This window comes from Rhinopithecus roxellana, chromosome 5 (assembly GCF_007565055.1).
Source record: "Rhinopithecus roxellana isolate Shanxi Qingling chromosome 5, ASM756505v1, whole genome shotgun sequence".
In the NCBI taxonomy this organism is placed as follows: domain Eukaryota; kingdom Metazoa; phylum Chordata; class Mammalia; order Primates; family Cercopithecidae; genus Rhinopithecus; species Rhinopithecus roxellana.
The window spans coordinates 101,305,732-101,329,324 of record NC_044553.1 but is presented as its reverse complement, the minus strand read 5'-3'; the positions used below and the strand labels follow the sequence as shown (position 1 = coordinate 101,329,324).

The window sequence follows — 23,593 nt, the reverse complement described above, 5'->3', positions numbered from 1 at the left end:
CTCACTGGGTGTATAGCAACCTGAAAGAGAATTGAAAAGCCCAGCAGTGTAAAGAATTGAGTCAGGAAGGAGGACTGCAAAAGGAGAGTTAGGCTCATCTGAGTTCTGTCCAGGGAAAGAGCAACAGTTTGTTCAACAAATACTTACAGATTCCCTTATTATTTGCCTAGCACTAGAAATATAGAAGTGAGCACAACAGATGTGGTCTGGAGCAGATGACAGAGATCTTACTGTGAGGCAGTTTGCTATTTAATATTCTAATAATCGAATCTCAATTTGCCTGATTCCTTGTTTATTAAATGAGCTTGTGTTGACAGTGTGGATTTACAAATGGTTTACCCAGAGAGAGAAGATTTGATGGTCAGGAAACAGGGTCTTGTTCCCTTAACAATTGTATTTCTTTTTACTTTCATATGAGAGTCCCTAGGCTCAGCTTGGTTAAAGTGAGTCAGCTTCCAAGATTCTGGCACGATGGGTTTTTTTAGCCCATCAGAAAAAAAGACAGACTCCAGACTGTACTGAATTTATTAACTCACTGCCTTCCTGTGGAGGCATTTAGTTGCCAGCTGGTCTTCTCTAAGAAGCACTCTGACATCATTCTATTAACAATGCCCCTCTCCTGACCTTTTTCTTTCTTTTCCAGTTGGTATAAACAGAAGCTTGGTAGATTTACATGTATTTTCCATGGAATACGTATAGTGATCCTAAAACTCCAGATGCTGGCATGATTTATCAGAATATGTTTTACATCATTATTCATTTGTTATTCAATACATGTTTATTTTATTATGTATATTATGTATATATTATCTGTAACTGGAGATTCAGTGCCAATCAAATAAATGCAATCCCTCCCTATGTGTGTGCAGCTCAATGTGAATCTTTGTGTGTTGGTAAAAACTGTTGGCATTTCACATGGTGGCTATGATTTTATATTGTCCGGGATTGGTACAGGAGATGACTCTGAAGTTAAATATATTTTAATTAATTAAAATTTCATCATAAATACTCAGAGGTAATTAGTCAACTGAATACAGCCACAGTATGCATTCAGTACGCCTACTTTCTGGTTTAAAAGAACTTAGACTTAGCATGGCTAAATACCCTTACTAAATACCCTTACTAAAGGTTTTATTTGATTGAGTCAGAATCATAAACATTTGTTATGTGATGGACTATTTCCTACTTTGTGTAATTGGAAAATTATTTTAGGCCCAAGGAAAATTCCAGAAGGCTTGGAACCACTTTACGATTGCCATAGATATTGATCCAAAGAACTACCTAGCCTATGAAGGAAGAGCTGTGGTCTGTCTTCAGATGGGTAATAATTTTGCTGCAATGCAGGATATTAATGCTGCCATGAAGGTAAGAACCATCTTAGGTTATATTATTATTAGCATAAATTAACACTGTCAATGAATAGGTTCAAGTAAGAAGTTCTCTGTTAGCTTTTTAAAGTACTTATGCAGAAAATAATGTTTTGTATTTTTTTAACCCAAGTGATCCCTAGGGTAAAGAGTTATGGCTTGCCAATTTTATAACCTAAATGCACTAAAACCCAAAAGTCCTGATAAATATTGATCGCTTTCAGTAAATACGCTTTATACTTTCATGGGACATCAATATTATTTTGTCATACAAAGTGAATGCGTAACATAAAATGATGTTCTAGGTTTGAAGGAACTAAAGAGAGAACAGTGTAAATCCCCAGAATCTTTCCATAATGAAATGACAAGTAAAAATCTCATGTTGAATGCACGGATAGAAACTCTTCTTTACTTCTAGATTTTGGGTTTTGATTCTGTAGATTTGGGCAGATATTGTAGTGTTTGAGATGAGAAAAAGTGAAGAACTGAAAGATAATTGCTACTACATAAAAATACACCTGTTAACTATTCAATTTAATTTCTTCTCTAGCTTAACAGCTAAACAGATAAGCTTTTCCACTTTGTCTATTCCTTGGAAAGGAACTGAGTGAAAAAACACTAAGATTATTTGTTTTATAGCAACCAAATCAACAAAGTGTTGACACTGAACCAACTTCATACCAACTCCTTTCTCAAAATATTTATTCTGCTGGGGTTTTACATGCACTATAAAATTACTCGTTTCCCACAAGTAGATTCTCTAATGTTCATTTTGGCAGACATGCAATCAGAGATAAATACTATTCCCAGATGTTAAATAATCATAATATTATACTGCAGATCAATACTACAGCAGAATTCTTAACAAATCGTGGGGTGATTCATGAGTTTATGGGCCATAAACAGAATGCAATGAAAGACTATCAAGATGCAATTTATCTAAACCCCAAGTACTCGCTGGCTTACTTTAATGCGGGAAATATCTACTTTCACCACAGGCAGTTTTCCCAGGTAATGTGAGTTTTACTTAACACTTTCTTTTTGACATGAAATGCTATCTTTATTATATATAGCTTCAAAATGTAGTTCATACAATCTCAGGCTAATAATGCATTGGCTATTAGCTCTTTTATTTAAAATATTGTCTTACATAAGAATGTTTATAATTTATCCATTAAATATTTATGCCTCTATGGATTTATTCTCCTCATTATCATCAACAATACTTGTAAACGTTTTTTCTTCTTTTATATTTTATCATAATAAATGTCTTGCTAGAATCTTATTAAGACATAATTGACATAGAACAAATCACACGTATTTAAAATGTATAATTTGATGTCTTGACATATGTGTACACCTGCAAAATCATCACTGCAATAAAGATAGTAAACATCTATCAGCACCAAAACTTTTCTCATGCTCCTTGATATTTTATCCTTCCTTCCCTGAAAAATATGAAATGCTTCATGAATTTTCATGTCATCCTTGCACAGGGGGCATGCTCATCCTCTCTGTATTGTTCCAATTTTAGTGTGTATGTTGCCGAAGTGAGCATCCAGTAAACATTTTTTTGGACTTCCCCAAGTGTGAAGACTTGCTTTGTGATATGTATTGTCACCAGCTCCCGCCTGGAATCCTCTGTTCTTTCCCGCACTTAGACTTCCTTCAAGACCCTCCTTATGATTATCTAACTCACCTTAATTTATGCTTTTTCCAAATTTCTGCCATGGGAGCACTTGACTGGGAGTAAGACTTGGATTTTAGTTTTGGTTTTGTGTGATGCCTTAATCTCTTTGGATTTCAATTCATAATATCTGAAACAAAAATGTTGGGTCATTAGATGATGATATTTTCTATTTTTTGAATTTATTTCATTTGAATCATAAGGCATTTACATGATTCAAACTCTTAATTTTTAAATTTTTGCTTTTTATTTATAGTCACTCTTTTTTCTGCTTTCCTTGAATTTATCTTGTTATTTATCTTTTTGTGTTGGAAGCTTAATTTATTTTCACCCTTTCATTTATATTGTAGTAAGTTATTAAAAGTATGCCTTTTACCCAAGTACTGTTTTGGCAGCATTCCACACATTTGGCCCTGTAATGTTTGCTTGTTTAGCTCTGGTGAAATACACCTAACAAAAACTTTACCATCTCAACCATTTTTAAGTATATATTTCAGTAGTGTTAAGTATATTCTGAAATGTTTTTATTAATGTTTTCCCCAGATTTTCTGTAATTTCTATTTCCCATTTGACTAAAGAATAAATTAATAGGGCACTTAACCAGATGGAAGGACATTTATATTTTCTACATTCTGGAATTTATTGAGTTTTAATGTAGTCTAATGTAAAAACCTTTTTTGAATATGTCAGGGTCATTCCAAAGAAAGGGTAGCTACTATTAGGATGTGAATTTAAGTCTACATTTATGAAGTCTACATTATTAATTAGTTTACATTCATACTTTTTTTTTCACTTGGTCTATCTTGGACTGAGATTTATTCAAGTATCTTGTTATTAGGGGATTCCTATATATTTCTCTTTATATCTCTTATAATGTCAGCTTTGTGAAAATTCATGCTACGTTATTTCATGTATAGATATTTATATCTATTATATATGCATTATGAATTATAGCCTTCAGCATTACAAATTTCCTTCTTTGTTTCTTTTAATGCTCTGTGGAACAAATTACCTTTTGTATAATATGAGGATCATGACCTCTGAGACCTTCTGATTTGCTTTACCTGATATTCCTTTGCTTTTCCTTTTCCTTTCAACTTTTAAAATCCTTTGTTTTTGGTATGTCTCTTTTATACTGCATAGAATTGGATTTTACTTTGAGAGCTAATTTGAAAATATTTTTCTTTTAATAGGCAAGTTAAGCCCATTTAATTTTGATGTAATAAATATATTTGATCTTAGTTCTGTCATTTTATGTAATACAAGTATGTTAATGTTAAAAGTATTTTGAAAGTATTTAACTCTGCTTTTTTTATTTTTTGGCTTTTTTTTTTAGCTTTTGTGATATTTAGGAAGGTTTATAGTTTTGTTGTACTGATTACCTTTATAAAAATAACTTTAATACTCTTAATTTAGTTTCTCTACTATGAACAACAGTGAAATTACCCCTTAAGTCCTCCTCCCTCTCATCCATTATTCAATTTTAGTTAGTAATATTCTTTTTTAAAAAAAAAAAAACTAGTTTATCCTCATATTCTTAAATATGCTTCAGCTTATTATGTCAGCTTGTCACATAAACTTAGTTTCCATAGTCTCTCGGGTATAAAAATTGGTCCAAATTAAGGTGAGTTAGATAATCACATCATAGGGAGGGTCTTGAAGGAAGGCTAAGTAGGGGAAAGAGCAGAGGATTCCAGGCTGGAAACAGGTGACAATAGATATTGCAGGGCAACTGCAACTGCTGACGCTTGGGGAAATCCAAAAGAATAAACTGCATGTTCACTTGGGGAGTACATAATCTAATTATCTCATTTTGTTGTAAGTTTTATTATTTCTACACTGCCTGAAGATTTAATATTTATGTATTATTTTGTTACCCTTCTTGCACATTTTAGTCTTAGTTCTTCAGTTAAGTATATTCAGTTCTCATCACCAGATTATTTGCCAAACTCCCCTTCCCCGCAATAATTTCTTGGTTGTCTGAAATTAATCCTCTGGTAGAGTTCTAAGGAGGGGCTCCTGAGAACAATATTCCTTGGATTTTTGCATGTTGATAGCTGTTTGCCTGTAGCCTATTTTATACCTTAAGACATCATGGCTCTTTGACTCATGTTTCTTTCCTTGAGTGTCTTGTAAGCGCTGCTTTCTTTTCTGGTGGTGTATGTTGGTGTCAAGAAGCATGATGCAAACCGGATTTTCTTTTTCTTAAGAGCAACTTGCTCTGTCAAAATAACCACATTTGTTTTTTAAGGAAAAAGTTTTAACAAGGTATGCCTTAGAGTTGACCACTGCAGGTTAAATTTATCAAGTACACAGTATGTGTTTTCAGTATGTAGATTTCAGATAAGTGTTGTTGAATTCAGTTAACATTTTTTTTCTGTTTCATTGTTCTGGTTTTGTTCACTGGGGATACCAATTATATAGACGTCATATATTCTTTAACTTTGATTTATTCTAAATTTTTTTTTCTTAATGTCTGTTTCATTTTCTTTGTCTTTCTTTTGTATTTTTTTTCTAAATCTTTACTGTTTCCTGAGATACCTATTATCCCTGTGGACCTCATAAGTCAGGTTTCCTTTTTATTTTTCTAGTTCTATCCTATTTCCATGCCATTTTTTCCTGGTCACCTCTTTTCTGGGTTCCTATATTTCTGATTCATTTTTTTTTTCTTGATAGCAATTGCTTCCTTAACATTTTTTAAATGAATTTTTTTCAGAATCATTTTATTTCAAAATGTTGTATTTTTATTGATACATACTAATTGTACATATTTATGGGGCACATGTGATATTTTGATACATGCATACAATGTGTAATGATGAAATCAAAGTAATTGGAATATGCATCGCCTCAAATATTTATCTTTTCTTTGTGGTGAGAACATTTCAAATCTTCTAGCCATTTTGAAATATACAATAAATCATAAATATAGTCACCCTGCTGTGCTATCAAATACTAGAACTTGTTCCTTCCATGTAACTGTATTTTTGTTCCCTTTAACCAACCTGTTTTCATCCCCCCACCCACCCCTCCCAGCCAATTGTAACCACCTCTCTACTCTCTGTGTCTCTCTATGTTTATGACACAAAGTTTTTTTTTTAAGCCTCCAAATATGAGTGAGAATATGTGTTGTCTTTCTGTACCTGGCTTATTTTGCTTAACACAGTGTCCTCTATGCTCACCCATGTTGCTGCAAATAATAGGATTTTATTCTTTTTAATGATGCAATAGTATTCCATTGCATATATGTAACACGTTTTCTTGATCTATTCATCTGTTGATGGACACTTAGGGTGATTACATATCTTGGCTGTTGTGAATAGTTCTGGGACAAACCTGGGAGTGCAAATATTTCTTCAATATACTGATTTTCTTTCTTTTGGATATATACTCAGCAGTGGACTTGCTGGATCATATGATAGTTCTATTGTTTTGAGGAACCTTTGTACAGTTTTCCATAATAGCTGTACTAATTTACATTCTCACTGTCAGTGTACTAGAGCTCCCATTCTCTGCATTCTTACTAGATGTGTGTTTTTTTTTTCCGTCTTTTTCTTTGTTTGCTTTTTTTTTTTTTTTTTGACAACAGCCATTTTAACTGAGGTGAGATAATATCTTACTGTGGTTTTGATTTGCACTTCTCTGACGATTAGTGATGTTCACCATTTTTTTAAATAGATCTATTGGCCATCTGTATGTCTTTTCAGATCATTTGCCTTTTTAATGGGAATTTTTTTTTTATGCTGTTGAATTGTTTGAGTTCTTCATATATTCTGGTTATTAATTCCTCATTGGATGAATAATTTGTAAATACTTTCTCCTGTTCTGTAGGTTTTCTCTACACCTTATTGATTATTGCCATTCCTATGCAGAAGCTTTTTAAACTTGATATAAAACCACTTGTCTGTTTTTGCTTTTGTTGCCTGTGCTTTTGTGGTCTTAACTTTTGAAAAATCTGTGCCATATTAATCAGTGTCCTGAACCATCTCCACAATGTTTTATTCTAGTAGATTTATATTTTCAGGTTTTACAGTTAAGTCTAATCCATTTTGATTTGATTTTTGTACATAGGAAGAGACAGGGGTCTAGTTTCTTTCTTCTGCATATGGATACCCAGTTTTCTCAGTTTTATTTATTTGGGTCTTTTCTCTCTTTTTAGTTAGTCTCACTATCAGTTTTGTTTATTTTTACAAAAATATAACTTCATTTTGTTGATGTTTTATATTTTTTAAGTCTTTATTTCTGCTCTGATATGTATTATTTCTTTTTTATCTAATTTTGGGTTTAGCTTGTTCTTGCCTTTCTAGTTTTATGAGTGTTCATTATTACAGTGTTTATTTGAAATCATTCTACTTTTTTGATGTAGGCATTCAACTCTATAAACATCCTTCTTAGGTTTGCTGCATTTCATAGGTTTTGGTATGTTGTGTTTCCATTTTCATTTGTTTCAAGAATTGTTTTGTTTTCCTTCTGAATTTCTTTATTGACCCAATAGTTGTTTGAAGCATATTATTTAATTTTAGTTTGCTTATTTAATTTCCAAAGCTTCTCTTGTTGTTGATGTTTTATTCAATTGTGGTCTGAGAAGATACTTGATATAATTTTGATTATTAATATTTGTTGAGACTTGTTTCGTGTTCTAACATGTAGCCTATCCTGGAGAATATTCCATGTACTGATAAGAATGGGTATTCTGGCCAGGTGCGGTGGCTCATGCCTGTAATCCCAGCACTTTGGGAGGCCAAGGTGGGCAGATCATGAGGTCAGGAGATCAAGACCATCCTGGCCAACATGGTGAAACCCCACCTCTACTAAAAACACAAAAATTAGCTGTGCATGGTGGTGCGTACCTGTAGTCCCAGCTACTCAGGAGGCTGAGGCAGGAGAATTGCTTGAACCCAGGAGGTGGGAGCTGAGATTGCACCACTGCACTGTGGCCTGGTGACAGAGCAAGACTCCGTCAAAAAAAAAAAAAAAAAAAAATGAGTATTCTGCAGCTGTTGGATGGAATGTACTGTAAATGTCTGTAAGGTTCATTTGGTCTATAGTGCAGTTTAAGTCTGCTGTTTGTTGATTTTCTGTCTAGATAATCCATCCGATGCTGAGTGCGGTATTGAAGTCCCCAACAATTGTTTTATTATTAATGGGTCTAGCTCTCTCTCTTTACCCATAATAATTGCTTTATATATATGGGTGTTCAAATGTTTGGTTCATTTGTATTTACAATTGTTATATTTCTTGCTGAACTGATTTCTTTATCATTATATAATGATATTGTTTGTCTCTTCTTATGTTTTCTGACTTGACGTCTATTTTGTCTGATATAACTGCTTCTTTTGGGTACTGTTTTGTAGGAAATATCTTTCTACATCTCTTAACTTTCATTCATGTGTGTCCTTAATGGGTGAAATGTGTTTCTTATAGCCAGCATATAGTTGGGTTTTGTTTTATTATCCATTCGGTCAATCTATATCTTTTAATTGGGAAATTTAAACTGGTTATGTTCAGAGTTCTTTTGGATAGGTAAGGATGTATTTATGTCATTTTGTTGTTTTCTTATTGTTTTCTATATTTGTTCCTTTCTTTCTTATTGCTTATCTTTGATAATAAAATTTGGCAGCTTTTGATAATGATAACATTTGATTCCTTTCACTTTCTCCATTGTGTGTCTGTTGTTTCAGTGAGTTTTATATTTTAGTGTATTTTTTATGATGGTGGATATCGTCTTTTGGCTGCCAGATGTAAAAATCTCTTAAGCAGTTCATGTAGGGACTGGTCTTATACTGATGAATTTCCTCAGTCTTTGTTTGTCTGGGAAAGACTTTCTCCATCATTTTTGAACAATAACTTGGATGGGTATAGTATCCTTGCTTAACAGTTCTTCCCCCACCACCCCCCAGCACTTTGAATATATCATCCAATTCTCTCCTGGCTTATAGGATTTCTGTGGAGAAATCTGCTGTTAGTCTGACAGAAATTCCTTTATATGTGACTTGATGCTTTTGGTGTTTTTAAAATTCTCTCTTTGTCTTAGACTTTTGACAGTTTGATGATAGTGTGCCTCAGAGAGGGCCTTTTTGGGTTGAATCTATCTGGGGACATTTGAGGTTCCTGTATCTGTATGTGTATCTCTTCCAATATTTGGGAACTTTTCAGTTATTATTTTACTGAATAGGTTTTCTGTGACTTTTTCTTTTGAACTCCCAAAATTGAATGTTTGTTCACTTGATTGTATCCTCTGTATGATGTAAGCTTTCTTCGTTCGTTTTTATTCTTTTTGTTATTGTTGTCTGACTAGGTCATTTCTAAAGACCTGTCTTCAAGTTTAGGAATTATTTCTCCTATTTTACCTAGTCTATTGGTGAATGTCTTGATTGTATTTTTTTAATTACATTCATTGAATTATTCAGTTCCAGGATTTCTCTTTGGTTTTTTTTTTATGATATCTATATTTGTTTGATTTCTCATCTAAATCATGAATTCTTTTTTTCATATCTTTGTATTGCTTATCTGTGTTCTTTTGTTCTAAATTTCTTTAAGGTGAATATTTTGAATTCCTTTTCAAACATTTCACAAAATTTCTTTTCTTTGGGGTCTGTTACTGGAGATTTATTGCACTCCTTTTGGGGTGTATTTCTTTGCTTTTTCATGTTTCTTGTATCCTTACATTGGTATCTGCTCATCTGGTGTAACCATCACTTCTTCCAATTTTATTAAGTAACTTTCACAGGGAAAGACTTTTTTCTGCAGATGTATCTATAAAGTGAGTTGAATAGGGTACTTTGGCTTAGGTTCTGGGTGGGCACCATAGAGTAGTATAGTCTGCATATGATTGCTTCATCTATAATCAGTGTCAGTGGTGTCTGTGAGTTCCTTGGTGGCTTAGGCTGTGGTTATTAGTGGACACTGTGGTGAAACTTTACTGGAGATGGTGATGCCAGGCAGTTCAGTCCTCAGGCCCTGAGGTAGCACATGGGAGCCATTGCAGGCAGTGGTTTTCCCTGGGTGAGCAGTCTTTGTGCCCCTGGCAGGGCACATAGGCACTGGCAGTGAGGGCGGTAGGCTGGGAAGGTCAGTCTTTAGGCCCCTGGGCTGGATGTATAAGCACTAGTGGTGTCCATGGCAGGGTGAGTGTGGTGTGAAATGTTATAGTTTTAGTTTTCATTGTAGAAATGCTATCTTTTTCCTGGTGATTTTTTTTATTGTCTTTGAGACTTTGAGGGTAAGAGGTTTTTGTGTGTGTGTCTTTAAGATGAGAGATATCAATTTACGCTCCAATGTTAATAAGAATAAACTAGTAAATTGTTGGTAAAGGAGAGTGTCAGGGATAATTAGGATCAAAATCTTTGAGAATTTGATGAAGTTAAGAGTTTGGAAAGTTGCACATGTGGCCCTTGATGGGAGCAGAACACACTACCCATTATGTCATTAGGGAAGGCAGAGGGTTTGGGCACATTTGAATGTAGATTTTGGTAGTATGTAATCCTATCTATTGATTATATTTTCTCCATGGATACAAGTATTAGTCACCAGTTAACAGTGGGAGTGAATGGTTAAGAAAGAAAGACAAGATGGCTAGGATTTTTAAAGAGAAGAGAGAAAATGTGAAATAATTGTGTTAGAGAGTGGTAAGATGAGCATATTAGAGTGTAGTAACAACATTAAGTCCTCATTTGAGGTTTGTAGTTTTAAATTTCAAAATGAGATCTTGAGTCTTTATTACTTTGTATATAATTCTCTCTATGCAGATTAAATACTGCTTTATGTCATGCAGTTGTTTCTGTGTTGATCTCTATCTCCTTACTCTGTAAGCTGTTAAGGCAGGAAGCACACTCTGCCCTCTTATCTCTACATTTCTCTGCTCAGAAAGTCCATTTATTATCATGACTTACACTACTTGAAACCCTCCTTCTTTCTTCTGAGCTCCTAACCCATATTTAGGAGTTGCTAAAACTGGATATTTTACAAGTTCATTAAAGCCCATTCTGAATTGCTCTCTCTATCCATTATCCTCAGCCGAGCTTTCTTCATATAAATGCTCTCTCAATTCGAGTTGTCATCTTCCATAAAGTCACTTGAATAGAAATGTCAGAGTCAACCATAACTTTCTGTTTCTTATGTCCTTAAGCTAATGTCATCTAATCCTGTCAGTTTTACATCTATCCTGTCAGTAAAGACAATTGCTCAAAGATCAGTTGTCTCTAACTTGACCAAACTCAGATCACCCTCTGACTGGATCCTAGAAATGTTTATGTGCATTGTAGTTAGTTAATGTGATTAAGGCAAATAAAATTCCCAGGGCAATTTTATATTTCCATAGATGTTTAAGATCTGCATGAAAAGGAGATATTCACCTTTTTCATTCATTTGTCTTTGATTACTATATGGGCATCATGTAGAAAAGTATTTGGTTAGATCCAAAGTGTAGTTTAAATTCTTTTTGAAGTATGGCTGTATTCCCTCCAAAGTATAGACAAATTATCTCGGCATATATTTCATGTAAAATATGTTCCATCTTTTGACTTGATATGCTGGATGCCTGAGCTTTACAGTGCACACTCCCTCCAGAGACTAGCAAGCTTTGGGAATAGGTATTCAGCTATTCTAGTATGCTTTGGCCTCCGTGGAGAAAATGGCTTTTATTCCCTTTCACTCTCTGCCCTCATCCCCTTATTTCTGACTATAAGGGAGGTAAGACTTAGGCTAGGAGGAAGGGTCCCTCAACTGATCTAATAAACTCTAGAGGGTTAAAAAAATGTGTGTGATCTGGCTTCTTTTATCTTTAGTGACTTAATGATAACCACTTAATGTAATTTAATGATCTTAAACCACAGTTGGATGTGCTACTTGCATACATCATGAACTACAGGTGACTTTAAAAAATAACTGGATCTGCTTTTTTAATTAATTACAACATAAGGGCATAAACCAATTATTAAAAAATCAAGGCCATCTGTTGTGGTAGATGCCTTTAGCCTCTAATTGCTTCATAGTTAATATTCTGATACTTCAAGTAACCTCATTAAATTTATAGGTTTCATTTTCTAAGTAATATATTTGGCAGCTAGAGTAGAAAGTTACACAGTTCAAAGTTCTTTTCTCTTACCCAAGAAAAAGAATTTGCTCTTACATGGTTGAAGGTAAGCCTTGTGATGTGTAATTGTGTCTTCTTTATTGATAATTCATTGGTGAATTAAAATGAAGTCTAAATTACTTTAGGAAGAAAGTCTTGACCTGGCTTGGAGTCTTTCCCTTGCCTCATTTCTGAGAACTGGGGGTGCAGCCTTCTCTTCAGGAGAGAATCCTCTTCAAGCTCTTCACAGAAGGATGTCAATTCTGTCCCCCTTCCCCCCAACCTGTCTCAGGGTTGAGATGGATTTTACATCTTGAGCTAATTACCTCTCAAAAGTAAGAGGAAGCAAAATTCATGGAGTATTGCCTAAAGGTGATGTTCCCTCTCTGTGTATAGACACTGGGAAAAACATGATATGTAAGTAATAATTGACAGAGTCCTTACTACTTTCTGCATATTGTTCTCAGTACATTACATATTAGTTCACTTAACCCTCACATCAACACTGGAAGTGGAGTTTTATTTGTTACCTTTGTTTTACAGATGAGGAAACTGATGCAAATAGAGTTTTAGTAACTCACTCAAAGTAGAGGCAGGATATAAACCCAGCAATATGACTCTATGGTCTGGGCTCTCAGCCACTGTGCAATCAGTGTTCTATATCATCCATGATGGAAGTGAATAGAGGACAGCTCTTCAGGAAACATAGAGGAAAATAGTGCAGTGACAGAGAGAATTTTAAGAAGGAAGGAGAGACCAAAGGTGTCCATGCCACAGAAATGTCATGGAAGACAAGAACTAGAATGCGAGGACATCTGCAATTTTAGCAACAACAGAATTCATGGAATAGGGGGAAATAGAAGCCAGATTGTGTTTGGTTGGGAAAAAGTTGAGTATTAAGTAATTGGCGAGTGACAAGCTCTACTGTGAAAAGTGACTTTCTCTTTAAGGTAGGTTTTAAAGTAGCGGCCAGGTTTTCATCCATCAGGGAATTAGAGATTTCTAAGTTGACTAGCAGGATGTCTAATCAGCATCTCAACTATTTGTGGTGAAAGGCCAGTTAAAAAAAATTCTAGTATATTGTAATCAATATACATTGCTAAAACCCAATAAAAATGAATTACTAGAAATGTGATCAAGTGCTGGGATGTCATAGCCATGTCAAAATGCTATAAAAGTTACTTATTGTTTATTCTCAATTTTGGTACTTGCCTTTTTGCAGAGCTCTAGCAAATGGCTCTTGGACCAGGACTCCAGTACTGTTTTGCAGACTAACTTGAGGGTCCCTTTCAGATCAATGATGAGTTGTGAATAATCTCAAGTCTTTGGTCTTTTCAACAAGCTGATATTTCCTCTCTTTTTTATACCTTTTTTTTTGGTATAAGTGAGTTTTTATCGCTCTTGTATGTTTTAGAACCTTATTTTGAAAAGTCTCTTGTGGTTGAGCTCTTACTCTGCTTTTTTACACAGTTTTACTTTTCTTTCTTCTTTTGTTTTCTTGTTTACTTTTTTTTATTATACTTTAAGTTCTGGGGTACAGGTACACAATGTGCAGGTTTGTTACATAGGTGTAAATATGCCATGTTGATTTGCTACTCCCATCAATTCATCATTTACATATCCCTCCCCCAACCCGCCACCCACTGACAGGCCCTGGTGTGTGATGTTCCCCTCCCTGTATCCGTGTATTCTCATTGTTCAGCTCCCAATTATGAGTGAGAACATGCAGTGTCTGGTTTTCTCTTCTTGTGTTACTTTGCTGAGAATGATGGTTTCCAGCTTCATCCATGTTCCTGCAAAGGACATGAACCCATCCTTTTTCTTGGCTGCATAGTATTCCATGGTATATATATGCCACATTTTCTTTATCTAATCTATTATTGTTGGGCATTTGGGTTGGTCTTTGCTATTGTGAACAGTGCTACAATAAACATACATGTGCATGTGTCTTTAGAGCACAATGATTTATAATCCTTTGGGTATATACCCAGTAATGGGATTGCTGGGCCAAATGGTATTTCTGGTTCTAGATCCTTGAGGAATCACCACACTGTCTTCTACAATGGTTGAACTAATTTATACTCCCACCAACAGTGTAAAAGCATTCCTATTTCTCCACGTCCTCTCCAGCATCTCTTGTTTCCTGACTTTTTAATGATCAGCATTCTAAATGGCCTGAGATGATATCTCATTGTAGTTTTGATTTGCATTTATCTAAACACCAGTGATGATGAGCATTTTTTCATAAGTTTGTTGGCTGCATAAATGTCTTCTTTTGAGAAACGTCTGTTCATATCCTTTGCTCATTTTTTTGATGGGGTTGTTTTTTTCTTGTAAATGTGTTTAAGTTCTTTATAGATTCTGGACATTAGCCCTTTGTCAGATGGACAGATTGCAAAAATTTTCTCCCATTCTGTAAGTTGCCTGTTCTCTCTGATGATAGTTTCCTTTGCTGTGCAGAAGTTCTTTAGTTTAATTAGATCCCATTTGTCTATTTTGACTTTTGTTGCCATTGGTTTTGGTGTTTCAGTAATGAAGTCTTTGCCCATGCCTGTGTCTTGTATGGTAATGTCTAGGTTTTCTTCTAGGGTTTTTATGGTTTTAGATCTTAAGTTTAAGTCTTTAATCCATCTTGAGTTAATTTTGGTATAAAGTGGAAGGAAGGGATCCAGTCTCAGCTTTCTGCATATGGCTAGCCAGTTTTCCCAGCACCATTTATTAAATAGGGAATCCTTTCCCCATTGCTTGTTTTTGTCAGGTTTGTCAAAGATCAGATGGTTGTAGATGTGTGGTGTTATTTCTGAGGCCTCTGTTCTGTTCCATTGGTCTATATCTCTGTTTTGGTACCAGTACCATGCTGTTTAGGTTACTGTAACCTTGGAGTATAGTTTGAAGTCAGGTAGCGTGATACCTCCAGCTAGCCAGACTAATAAAGATAAAAGAGAGAAGAATCAAATAGATGCAATAAAAAATGATAAAAGGGATAACACCATCAATCCCACTGAAATACAAACTACCATCAGAGAATACTATAAACACCTCTATGCAAATAAACTAGAAAATCTCAAAGAAATGGATAAATTCCTGAACACATACACCCTCCCAAGACTAAACCACGAAGACGTCAAATCTCTGAATAGACCAATAAAAAGTTCTGAAATTGAGGCAGTAATTAATAGCCTACCAACCAAAAAGAGTCCAGGACCAGATGGATTCACAGCCGAATTCTACCAGAGGTACAAAGAGGAACTGGTACCACTCCTTCTGAAACTATTCTGATCAATAGAAAGAGAGGGAATCCTCCCTAACTCATTTTATGAGGCCAACATCATCCTGATACCAAAACCTGGCAGACACACACACACACACACACACACACACGAAATTTTTAGGCCACTATCCCTGATGAACATTGATGTGACAATCCTCAGTAAAATACTGGCATACTGAATCCAGCAGCACATCAGAAAACTTATCCACCATGATCAACTTGGCTTCATTCCTGGGATGCAAGGCTGGTTCAACATACGCAAATCAATAAATGTAATCCATCACATAAACAGAACCAATGACAAAAACCAAGTGTTATTTTTCTAATTTGTATTTTATCCTGTTGTTATGGCCTTCTTTTCTGTTTTATGCTTTAACATTTTTTATCTCTATACAGGGATCTGGGATTTGGGGTAAGAGGCAGTGTGAGGATTTTTTTTTTTTTTTTTTGAGATGGAGTCTTGCTCTGTCACCTAGGCTGGAGTGCATTGGTGTGACCTCCACGCACTGCAACTTCCGCCTCCCAGGTTCAAGCAATTCTCCTGCCTCAGCCTCCCAAGTAGCTGGGATTACAGGCGCCTGCCACCACACCCAACTAATTTTTGTATTTTTAGTAGAGATGGGGTTTCCCCATGTTGGCTAGGCTGGTCTCGAACTCCTGGCCTCTGGTGATCCACCTGCCTCAGCCTTCCAAAGTGCTGGGATTACAGGTGTGAGCCACCACACCCAGCCAGTGGGAGCATTTTAACCCAGCCAACAGGAATATTATATCACTGACATTATCTAGAATTGCTGATACATTGTAATAACAAAAAACAGATCAACTTTTGGTTGAGTTTACCTTTTTACATTCTCTGCAGACAATGCACTTCTGTACCTGGAATGAAATGCTTCTATTGCCCCCTTGGTATGCCACTGGCATTAATTTAAAATTAAGACTAAAAGTGCTTCAAATTTCTGTATAGTAAGTTGCCAATTAAAATATATCATTATCTTCATATTTTGTAGGCCAGTGACTACTTCTCAAAAGCTTTAAAATTTGATCCAGAAAATGAATATATTCTCATGAATCGAGCTATTACAAATACAATATTAAAGAAATACAAAGAAGCAAAAGAAGATTTTGCAAATGTAATTGAAAGCTGTCCATTTTGGGCTGCAGTATATTTTAATAGAGCACATTTCTACTACTGCTTAAAGCAATATGAACTAGCTGAGGAAGACCTTAATAAAGGTACACTTTTGGTAATTATTTTGGTAAGATTGCAGTGGTTGATTTGATTATTTTTAGACTACAAAAGAAGAAAATCATTAGGTCTATTTATTTAGATAAACTTACATAAGAATTAGTGGTTTTAGATATCATATCCTTAATATAATCGATATAGATTCCTTTATGTAATGTCTTAACTTAAAGCTCTGGTAAACTGAGATATAGAGAATTATTACAAATCTATACACAAACAATGTCAACCTTTTGAAGAAAGACATTGTACTGTGTTTCCCCAAGTTAGTTTGCTTAGAAAGATTCAATATTTTTAATTTAACTAAATAGTTCTGTTTGAAGAAAAATATTTTCAAATAAAAAGTATTAAAGTTCTTGATTTCATCCATTGAGTTACTTTTTAAAAAAAGTTCTTATACAATTTTTGTTTGTAAGGAAATGAGACTATTTTTTGAGTGCTAGCTTAAACATATCTTTATTTTTTTTTCTTTTGCAGCCCTGTCTTTGAAGCCTAATGATGCTCTAGTATATAAATTTAGAGCAAAAGTTCGTTGTAAAATAGGTCTGATTGAGGAAGCTATGGCTGACTATAACCAAGCACTTGCTCTTGAAGACCATGACTCAGTTATATGATTACATAGACCGTGGTTGCTAGAGTAGTTTACACAACTGTTCTCTCTGAAACTGAAACGTATTTGCTGTCTAAAAGGTTCCACCATTTTCATTATTGTATTCATTATGCTTAGTCTTCCATATAACCTTCTATGCATTTTAATAAAATGTTTGTTATACATTAATTATAAAATTTATGTCATTTTCTGCACATTTGGAAAACCTTGATAATGGAATTTTTCCAAGGTTGCAAATTTAAAGGAAAATGTTTCTTAAGGAATTAAATAGGAATGTTTCTTAACATTTAAAATATTTTCTTTAAAGTAATTCTTTTTGAAATAATACTATGTATTGTAGAAAAAGTGTCATCGACCTTTTCATCAATCGTTGCTGATAATGTATTCAACAGTATACAGATTAAAAAAATAAACAGACCTGATGACTATAAACAACTGAACTCAAGTAAAACCCTTCTCTTTTCCTTTAAACAGTGTGTATACAGGTCAATATTCTTCCTGATACCTATATTCTTCCAACAGACAAACATGTTTCTCTTTTACATGTGGCCTGCCTTCTAGGACAGCACCTATAAAGATTTTGGACATCATGTTTCCTTGAGATAGTTCCCTCTGCCTCTTTAATGCAGCTGTCATAAATATATATAAAATCTGTATATATTTATAATTCTTGCATTGCAGGAGTTGATGAGTGAAAATAAAACAACTAAAAATTATTTATAGAGTGTCTCTGAGGAATCTTTGAATGAACCAGAGAACTCTTTCCCTTTGCCTCACTGATAACAGCAAGACTTCCTAACTTTTTTTTTTTTTTTTTTTGAGACGGAGTCTCACTATTGCCCACACTGGAGTGCAGTGGCACAATCCTGGCTCACTGCAACCTCCACCTCCCAGGTTCAAATGATGCTCCTGCCTCAGCATTCTGAGTAGCTGGGATTACAGGCATGTGCCACCACACCCAGCTAACTTTGTATATTTAGTAGAGATGGGGTTTCACCATGTTAGCCAGGCTGATCTCGAACTCCCGAGCTCGGGTGATTGGCCCGCCTCCGCCTCCCAAAGTGCTGGGATTACAGGCATGAGGCACTGCTCCAGGCCCGGCTTCCTAACTTTAAATTTACTCATATTTGCTTCATTTGGGTTGTTTTCCTTCTTGGTTTTATTCTTCCAGTACATCTGCATCTCCTCAGAGACCTGTGTTCACTGTGAGCAGGCATTTGGAAAGGATACGTCTCTCCACTCAGCTTTCTTTGTTTTTAGTTTGATGTACCAGATTTTCACAATAGGATGTTGACTTTTATTTTTATTTTTATTTATTTATTTATTTATTTTTTTTCTGTATGTATTTTTTTTGATTTTTTTTTCATTTTTTTATTATACTTTAAGTTCTAGGGTACATGTGCATAACATGCAGGTTTGTTACATATGTATATTTGTGCCATGTTGGTGTGCTGCACCCATCAACTCGTCAGCACCCATCAATTCATCATTTATATCATGTATAACTCCCCAATGCAATCCCTCCCCCCTTCCCCCTCCCCATGATAGACCCCAGTGTGTGATGTTCCCCTTCCCGAGTCCAAGTGATCTCATTGTTCAGTTCCCACCTATGAGTGAGAACATGCGGTGTTTGGTTTTCTCTTCTTGTGATAGTTTGCTAAGAATGATGGTTTCCAGCTGCATCCATGTCCCTACAAAGGACGCAAACTCACCCTTTTTTATGGCTGCATAGTATTCCATGGTGTATATGTGCCACATTTTCTTAATCCAGTCTGTCACAGATGGACATTTGGGTTGATTCCAAGTCTTTGCTATTGTGAATAGTGCTGCAATAAACATACAGTGTGCATGTGTCTTTGTAGTAGAATAATTTATAATCCTTTGGGTATATACCCAGTATTGGGATGGCTGGGTCATATGGTACATCTAGTTCTAGATCCTTGAGGAATTGCCATACTGTTTTCCATAATGGTTGAACTAGTTTACAATCCCACCAACAGTGTAAAAGTGTTCCTATTTCTCCACATCCTCTCCAACAACTGTTGTTTCCTGATTTTTTAATGATTGCCATTCTAACTGGTGTGAGATGGTATCTCATTGTGGTTTTGATTTGCATTTCTCTGATGGCCAGTGATGATGAGCATTTTTTCATGTGTCTGTTGGCTGTATGAATGTCTTCTTTTGAGAAATGTCTGTTCATATCCTTTGCCCACTTTTTGATGGGGTTGTTTGTTTTTTTCTTGTATATTTGTTTGAGTTCTTTGTAGATTCTGGATATTAGCCCTTTGTCAGATGAGTAGATTGCAAAAATTTTCTCCCATTCTGTAGGTTGCCTGTTCACTCTGATGGTAGTTTCTTTAACCAAAAGAAAAAAGAAGAAAAAGAAATGAACAAAGCCTGCAAGAAGTATGGGATTATGTAAAAAGACCAAATCTACGTCTGATTGGGGTGCCTGAAAGTGAGGGGGAAAATGGAACCAAGTTGGAAAACACTCTTCAGGATATCATCCAGGAGAACTTCCCCAACCTAGTAGGGCAGGCCAACATTCAAATTCAGGAAATACAGAGAACACCACAAAGATACTCCTCGAGAAGAGCAACTCCAAGACCCATAATTGCCAGATTCACCAAAGTTAAAATGAAGGAAAAAATCTTAAGGGCAGCCAGAGAGAAAGGTCGAGTTACCCACAAAGGGAAGCCCATCAGACTAACAGCAGATCTCTCGGCAGAAACTCTACAAGCCAGAAGAGAGTGGGGGCCAATATTCAACGTTCTTAAAGAAAAGAATTTTCAACCCAGAATTTCATATCCAGCCAAACTAAGTTTCATAAGTGAGGGAGAAATAAAATCCTTTACAGATAAGCAAATGCTTAGAGATTTTGTCACCACCAGGCCTACCTTACAAGAGACCCTGAAGGAAGCCCTAAACATGGAAAGGAACAACCAGTACCAGCCATTGCAAAAACATGCCAAAATGTAAAGACCATCGAGGCTAGGAAGAAACTGCATCAACTAACGAGCAAAATAACCAGTTAATATCATAATGGCAGGATCAAGTTTACACATAATAATATTAACCTTAAATGTAAATGGACTAAATGCTCCAATTAAAAGACACAGACTGGCAAACTGGATAAAGAGTCAAGACCCATCAGTCTGCTGTATTCAGGAGACCCATCTCACATGCAGAGACATACATAGGCTCAAAATAAAGGGATGGAGGAAGATCTACCAAGCAAATGGAGAACAAAAAAAAGCAGGGGTTGCAATCCTAGTCTCTGATAAAACAGACTTTAAACCATCAAAGATCAAAAGAGACAAAGAAGGCCATTACATAATGGTAAAGGGATCAATTCAACAGGAAGAGCTAACTATCCTAAATATATATGCACCCAATACAGGAGCACCCAGATTCATAAAGCAAGTCCTTAGAGACTTACAAAGAGACTTAGACTCCCATACAATAATAATGGGAGACTTCAACACTCCACTGTCAACATTAGACAGATCAACGAGACAGAAAGTTAACAAGGATATCCAGGAATTGAACTCATCTCTGCACCAAGCGGACCTAATAGACATCTATAGAACTCTCCACCCCAAATCAACAGAATATACATTCTTCTCAGCACCACATCGCACTTATTCCAAAATTGACCACATAATTGGAAGTAAAGCACTCCTCAGCAAATGTAAAAGACTTTTATTTAATTAGTCAATTAAGTAATTCTTTTTAAGAGGCAGGATCTTTCTCTGTTGCCCAGGCTGGAATGCAGTGGCGTGATCATAGCTCACTGTAGCCTTGATCTCCTCAGCTCAAGTGACCACCCTGCTTCAGCCTCCCAAGTAGCTAGGACTACAGGCAAGCAACACCATGCTTGGCTAAATTTTTGTTTTTTGTAGAGGCGGGGTCTTGCTATATTGCCAGGCTTGTCTCGAAATGCTGGGCTCAAGTGATTCTCCCATCTTGGCTTCCCAAAATGTTGGGATTACAGGCGTGAGCCACTGTGCTTAGCCAGAATGTTGATTTTCATTTGTAAGCCACCGTGGGATGCTTCACACTATTTCAGGAAAATTTTCTTGGTATGATGTGTGGGTCCATGTGAGGATTGGGTCATCCCTGGTGAGTTATTTTACTTGGTAAATCAGACAAATTTAATAAGCTACTTCATAGCCTCTTTCTCTTACTTATCTTCATGACTTTTCATCTCTGCCCCAGCCACAGATGAGATTCGGACAAACCACATGCAGCCACAGACAACCCCTGCCTCCTGCCTGTGCCACACGTCACTCCCCGACTGCCCTGGGGCTTCTCTGTTGAAAGAGATGATAGAGGCTGTGGGATTCTCAGTGCCTGCCCCTATGTGCTGTGGATGTGCAGGGGACAGTTCCTGTCTGATGAACTTTTTGGTGATGGGAGAAATGAACTGGTAGATAAATTCTAACCTCTTCCATCTCTTCTTGGTGGAGTGTCCTGCGACACTGAGTGTACACGGCTCCGTGGAGGATAGTCCTGAGTGATTATGCAATCAGTTGTACTTACTGGTGGCCACTTTCAAATCACACCTCATGCTGGTGCTTCTGTCTTCCTTGCCTCACCCTCCCTTCTCAGTGTCCCTGCTTTCCTGGGATTGTACTTCTCGATAAAGTAGTAACACAGAAGCATTTGCCTTGGGGTCTTCTTTCTGGGGGGAGCCCAGGCTAAGACAGTTAGTAATTTAATATTTTTTTCTAATTGTACACAAATACTTATAACATGAGGCAGGATGTGATCACTATTGGGGAAATGATACAATCCAAGAGTCATGAGAACAGAGTAGGACAAAGCATGTCTAACTTTTCAAAATGCCGTATGTCCCCTGGCTCATATCCCCTTGGCACCCACAGTTTCTGCATGCACTGACAGAATCCTATTGCAAGCATCCATGATTTTCCACAGGAGGCATTTCTTTCTTTCAGCCCATGCCCAGGCTAGGCCTTCTGAAGAGGAGCTGATGATACTAGGAGGAACCTTCAGCTAATGACAGAAAGGAATTAAAGGATAAACTCTCAGCTCCCTTGTCTCTTGAAGGGATAGTTCTCCCTGACTTCCCCAGTGGGATTAAACCCCAGTGACCTGCCATATAATTTTTTCTGTGGCCACACCTTTTGTTGGCTTTTTCTTTTCCCTGTCTTACCTCCCTCTCCCCTGGCAAAGACAAAAGCGTGCTAGGATCTCCTCCCAAGTAAACTACTTGCACTTAAATAAATAAAACCTGTCTCAGGATCTAAGATGGCAGCATTGAGGAAGAAGCATTTAAGCCGGTTCTGAGCAGGAGAAAATGCCCATGGGCAGAGGTGTTGAATAGTAAGACTCTCCATACAGACTGAACGTCAGAACAGAAATACAGCAGTGAGAAAATAAAGAAGCATATTTTGGAGAGGGGCTGGAGCAGAGTTTTTGTGAGTAAATGATAGAAGGAAAATAAGGCTTTGTAGTCAGAAGGAGATAGAGAAAGAGGGGTTTTTTTTTTCTTAGTCATTTTTTTCTCCCTCAGTCTTCACATTAGTAGACTGTGGATATTTTAGCATCGCCAATAAAATTGGACCTATGAAAATTGATCAGTACTCTACAGGAAAAGGTTTACCTTGTCCTGTATGTGCTCCACTCTGACAGTTGGAAGATCCAGGTCAGATAAAGGGAAGGATAGCATGATGAAGGAAGGATTGAGAGGGTGGAGAACACGGAAGAAAGTAACTTCAGGAGGTCATAGGATGTAAATGAGGTACTCATGCCCCAAGGGAAAAGGGAAAAGATGCCTAGCTTTCATCTTTTCTAATTAACTTTGCTGGGTTTTGATCGCTTCAGAAGGTTCCCTGAGTCTACATGCTTCTCACTGTTGTAGGACTTACTGGTTGGGTTTCATTTATTTACAATAAGTACACAAACACACACACAGGACGTCGACTGATGATTATCTCTGGGAGGTAAAATTGGAGGGAGAAAGGAGAAAGGGAGCAGAAGATTTTTCACTTTGTTTTATTAAAATTTTTTTACACATCAAGATGAAAGAAGAGTGGTGGAATTATAGATGACTTTTTCAATTTTATGCACTTCTCTTTTTTTTAGTTTTTTTTTTTTTGGTTAATTTATGTATTTTCTTAACTAGAATATAAGCTTTATAAAGACAGGAATTTTGTCTTTTTTGTTAAGTGCTGTATCTCCAATGCCTGTAGTACCTGGCAGCTAATTTATGCTCATAACATATTTGTTAAATAATACACAAATTACAACTACCAGAGATCACCATTATTGTATAGATATGGTGATGTGAATTATTTGCTTGTCATATGCCCTTCAGAC

At 36.1% G+C, this 23,593-nt stretch overlaps 1 protein-coding gene and 1 non-coding gene across 2 annotated transcripts in view; one reads left to right on the top strand and one right to left on the bottom strand.

Annotated features, from left to right (window-relative positions):
* The window catches only part of TTC6 (tetratricopeptide repeat domain 6), a 48,085-nt gene extending 30,426 nt beyond the window's left edge, over nucleotides 1-17,659 (top strand). Inside the window, exons 9-12 of the mRNA XM_030931640.1 lie at nucleotides 1,213-1,365; nucleotides 2,208-2,378; nucleotides 16,406-16,631; nucleotides 17,119-17,659. Coding sequence (XP_030787500.1) covers nucleotides 1,213-1,365; nucleotides 2,208-2,378; nucleotides 16,406-16,631; nucleotides 17,119-17,255 — 687 coding nt within the window. The 3' untranslated portion in view covers nucleotides 17,256-17,659. The remainder of the gene's footprint in view (nucleotides 1-1,212; nucleotides 1,366-2,207; nucleotides 2,379-16,405; nucleotides 16,632-17,118) is intronic.
* On the bottom strand, nucleotides 2,819-2,925 carry LOC115897777. Its single transcript, XR_004057573.1, has one exon. It is a non-coding gene; the product is annotated as a U6 spliceosomal RNA (small nuclear RNA).
* Nucleotides 17,660-23,593: the final 5,934 nt, after the last annotated feature.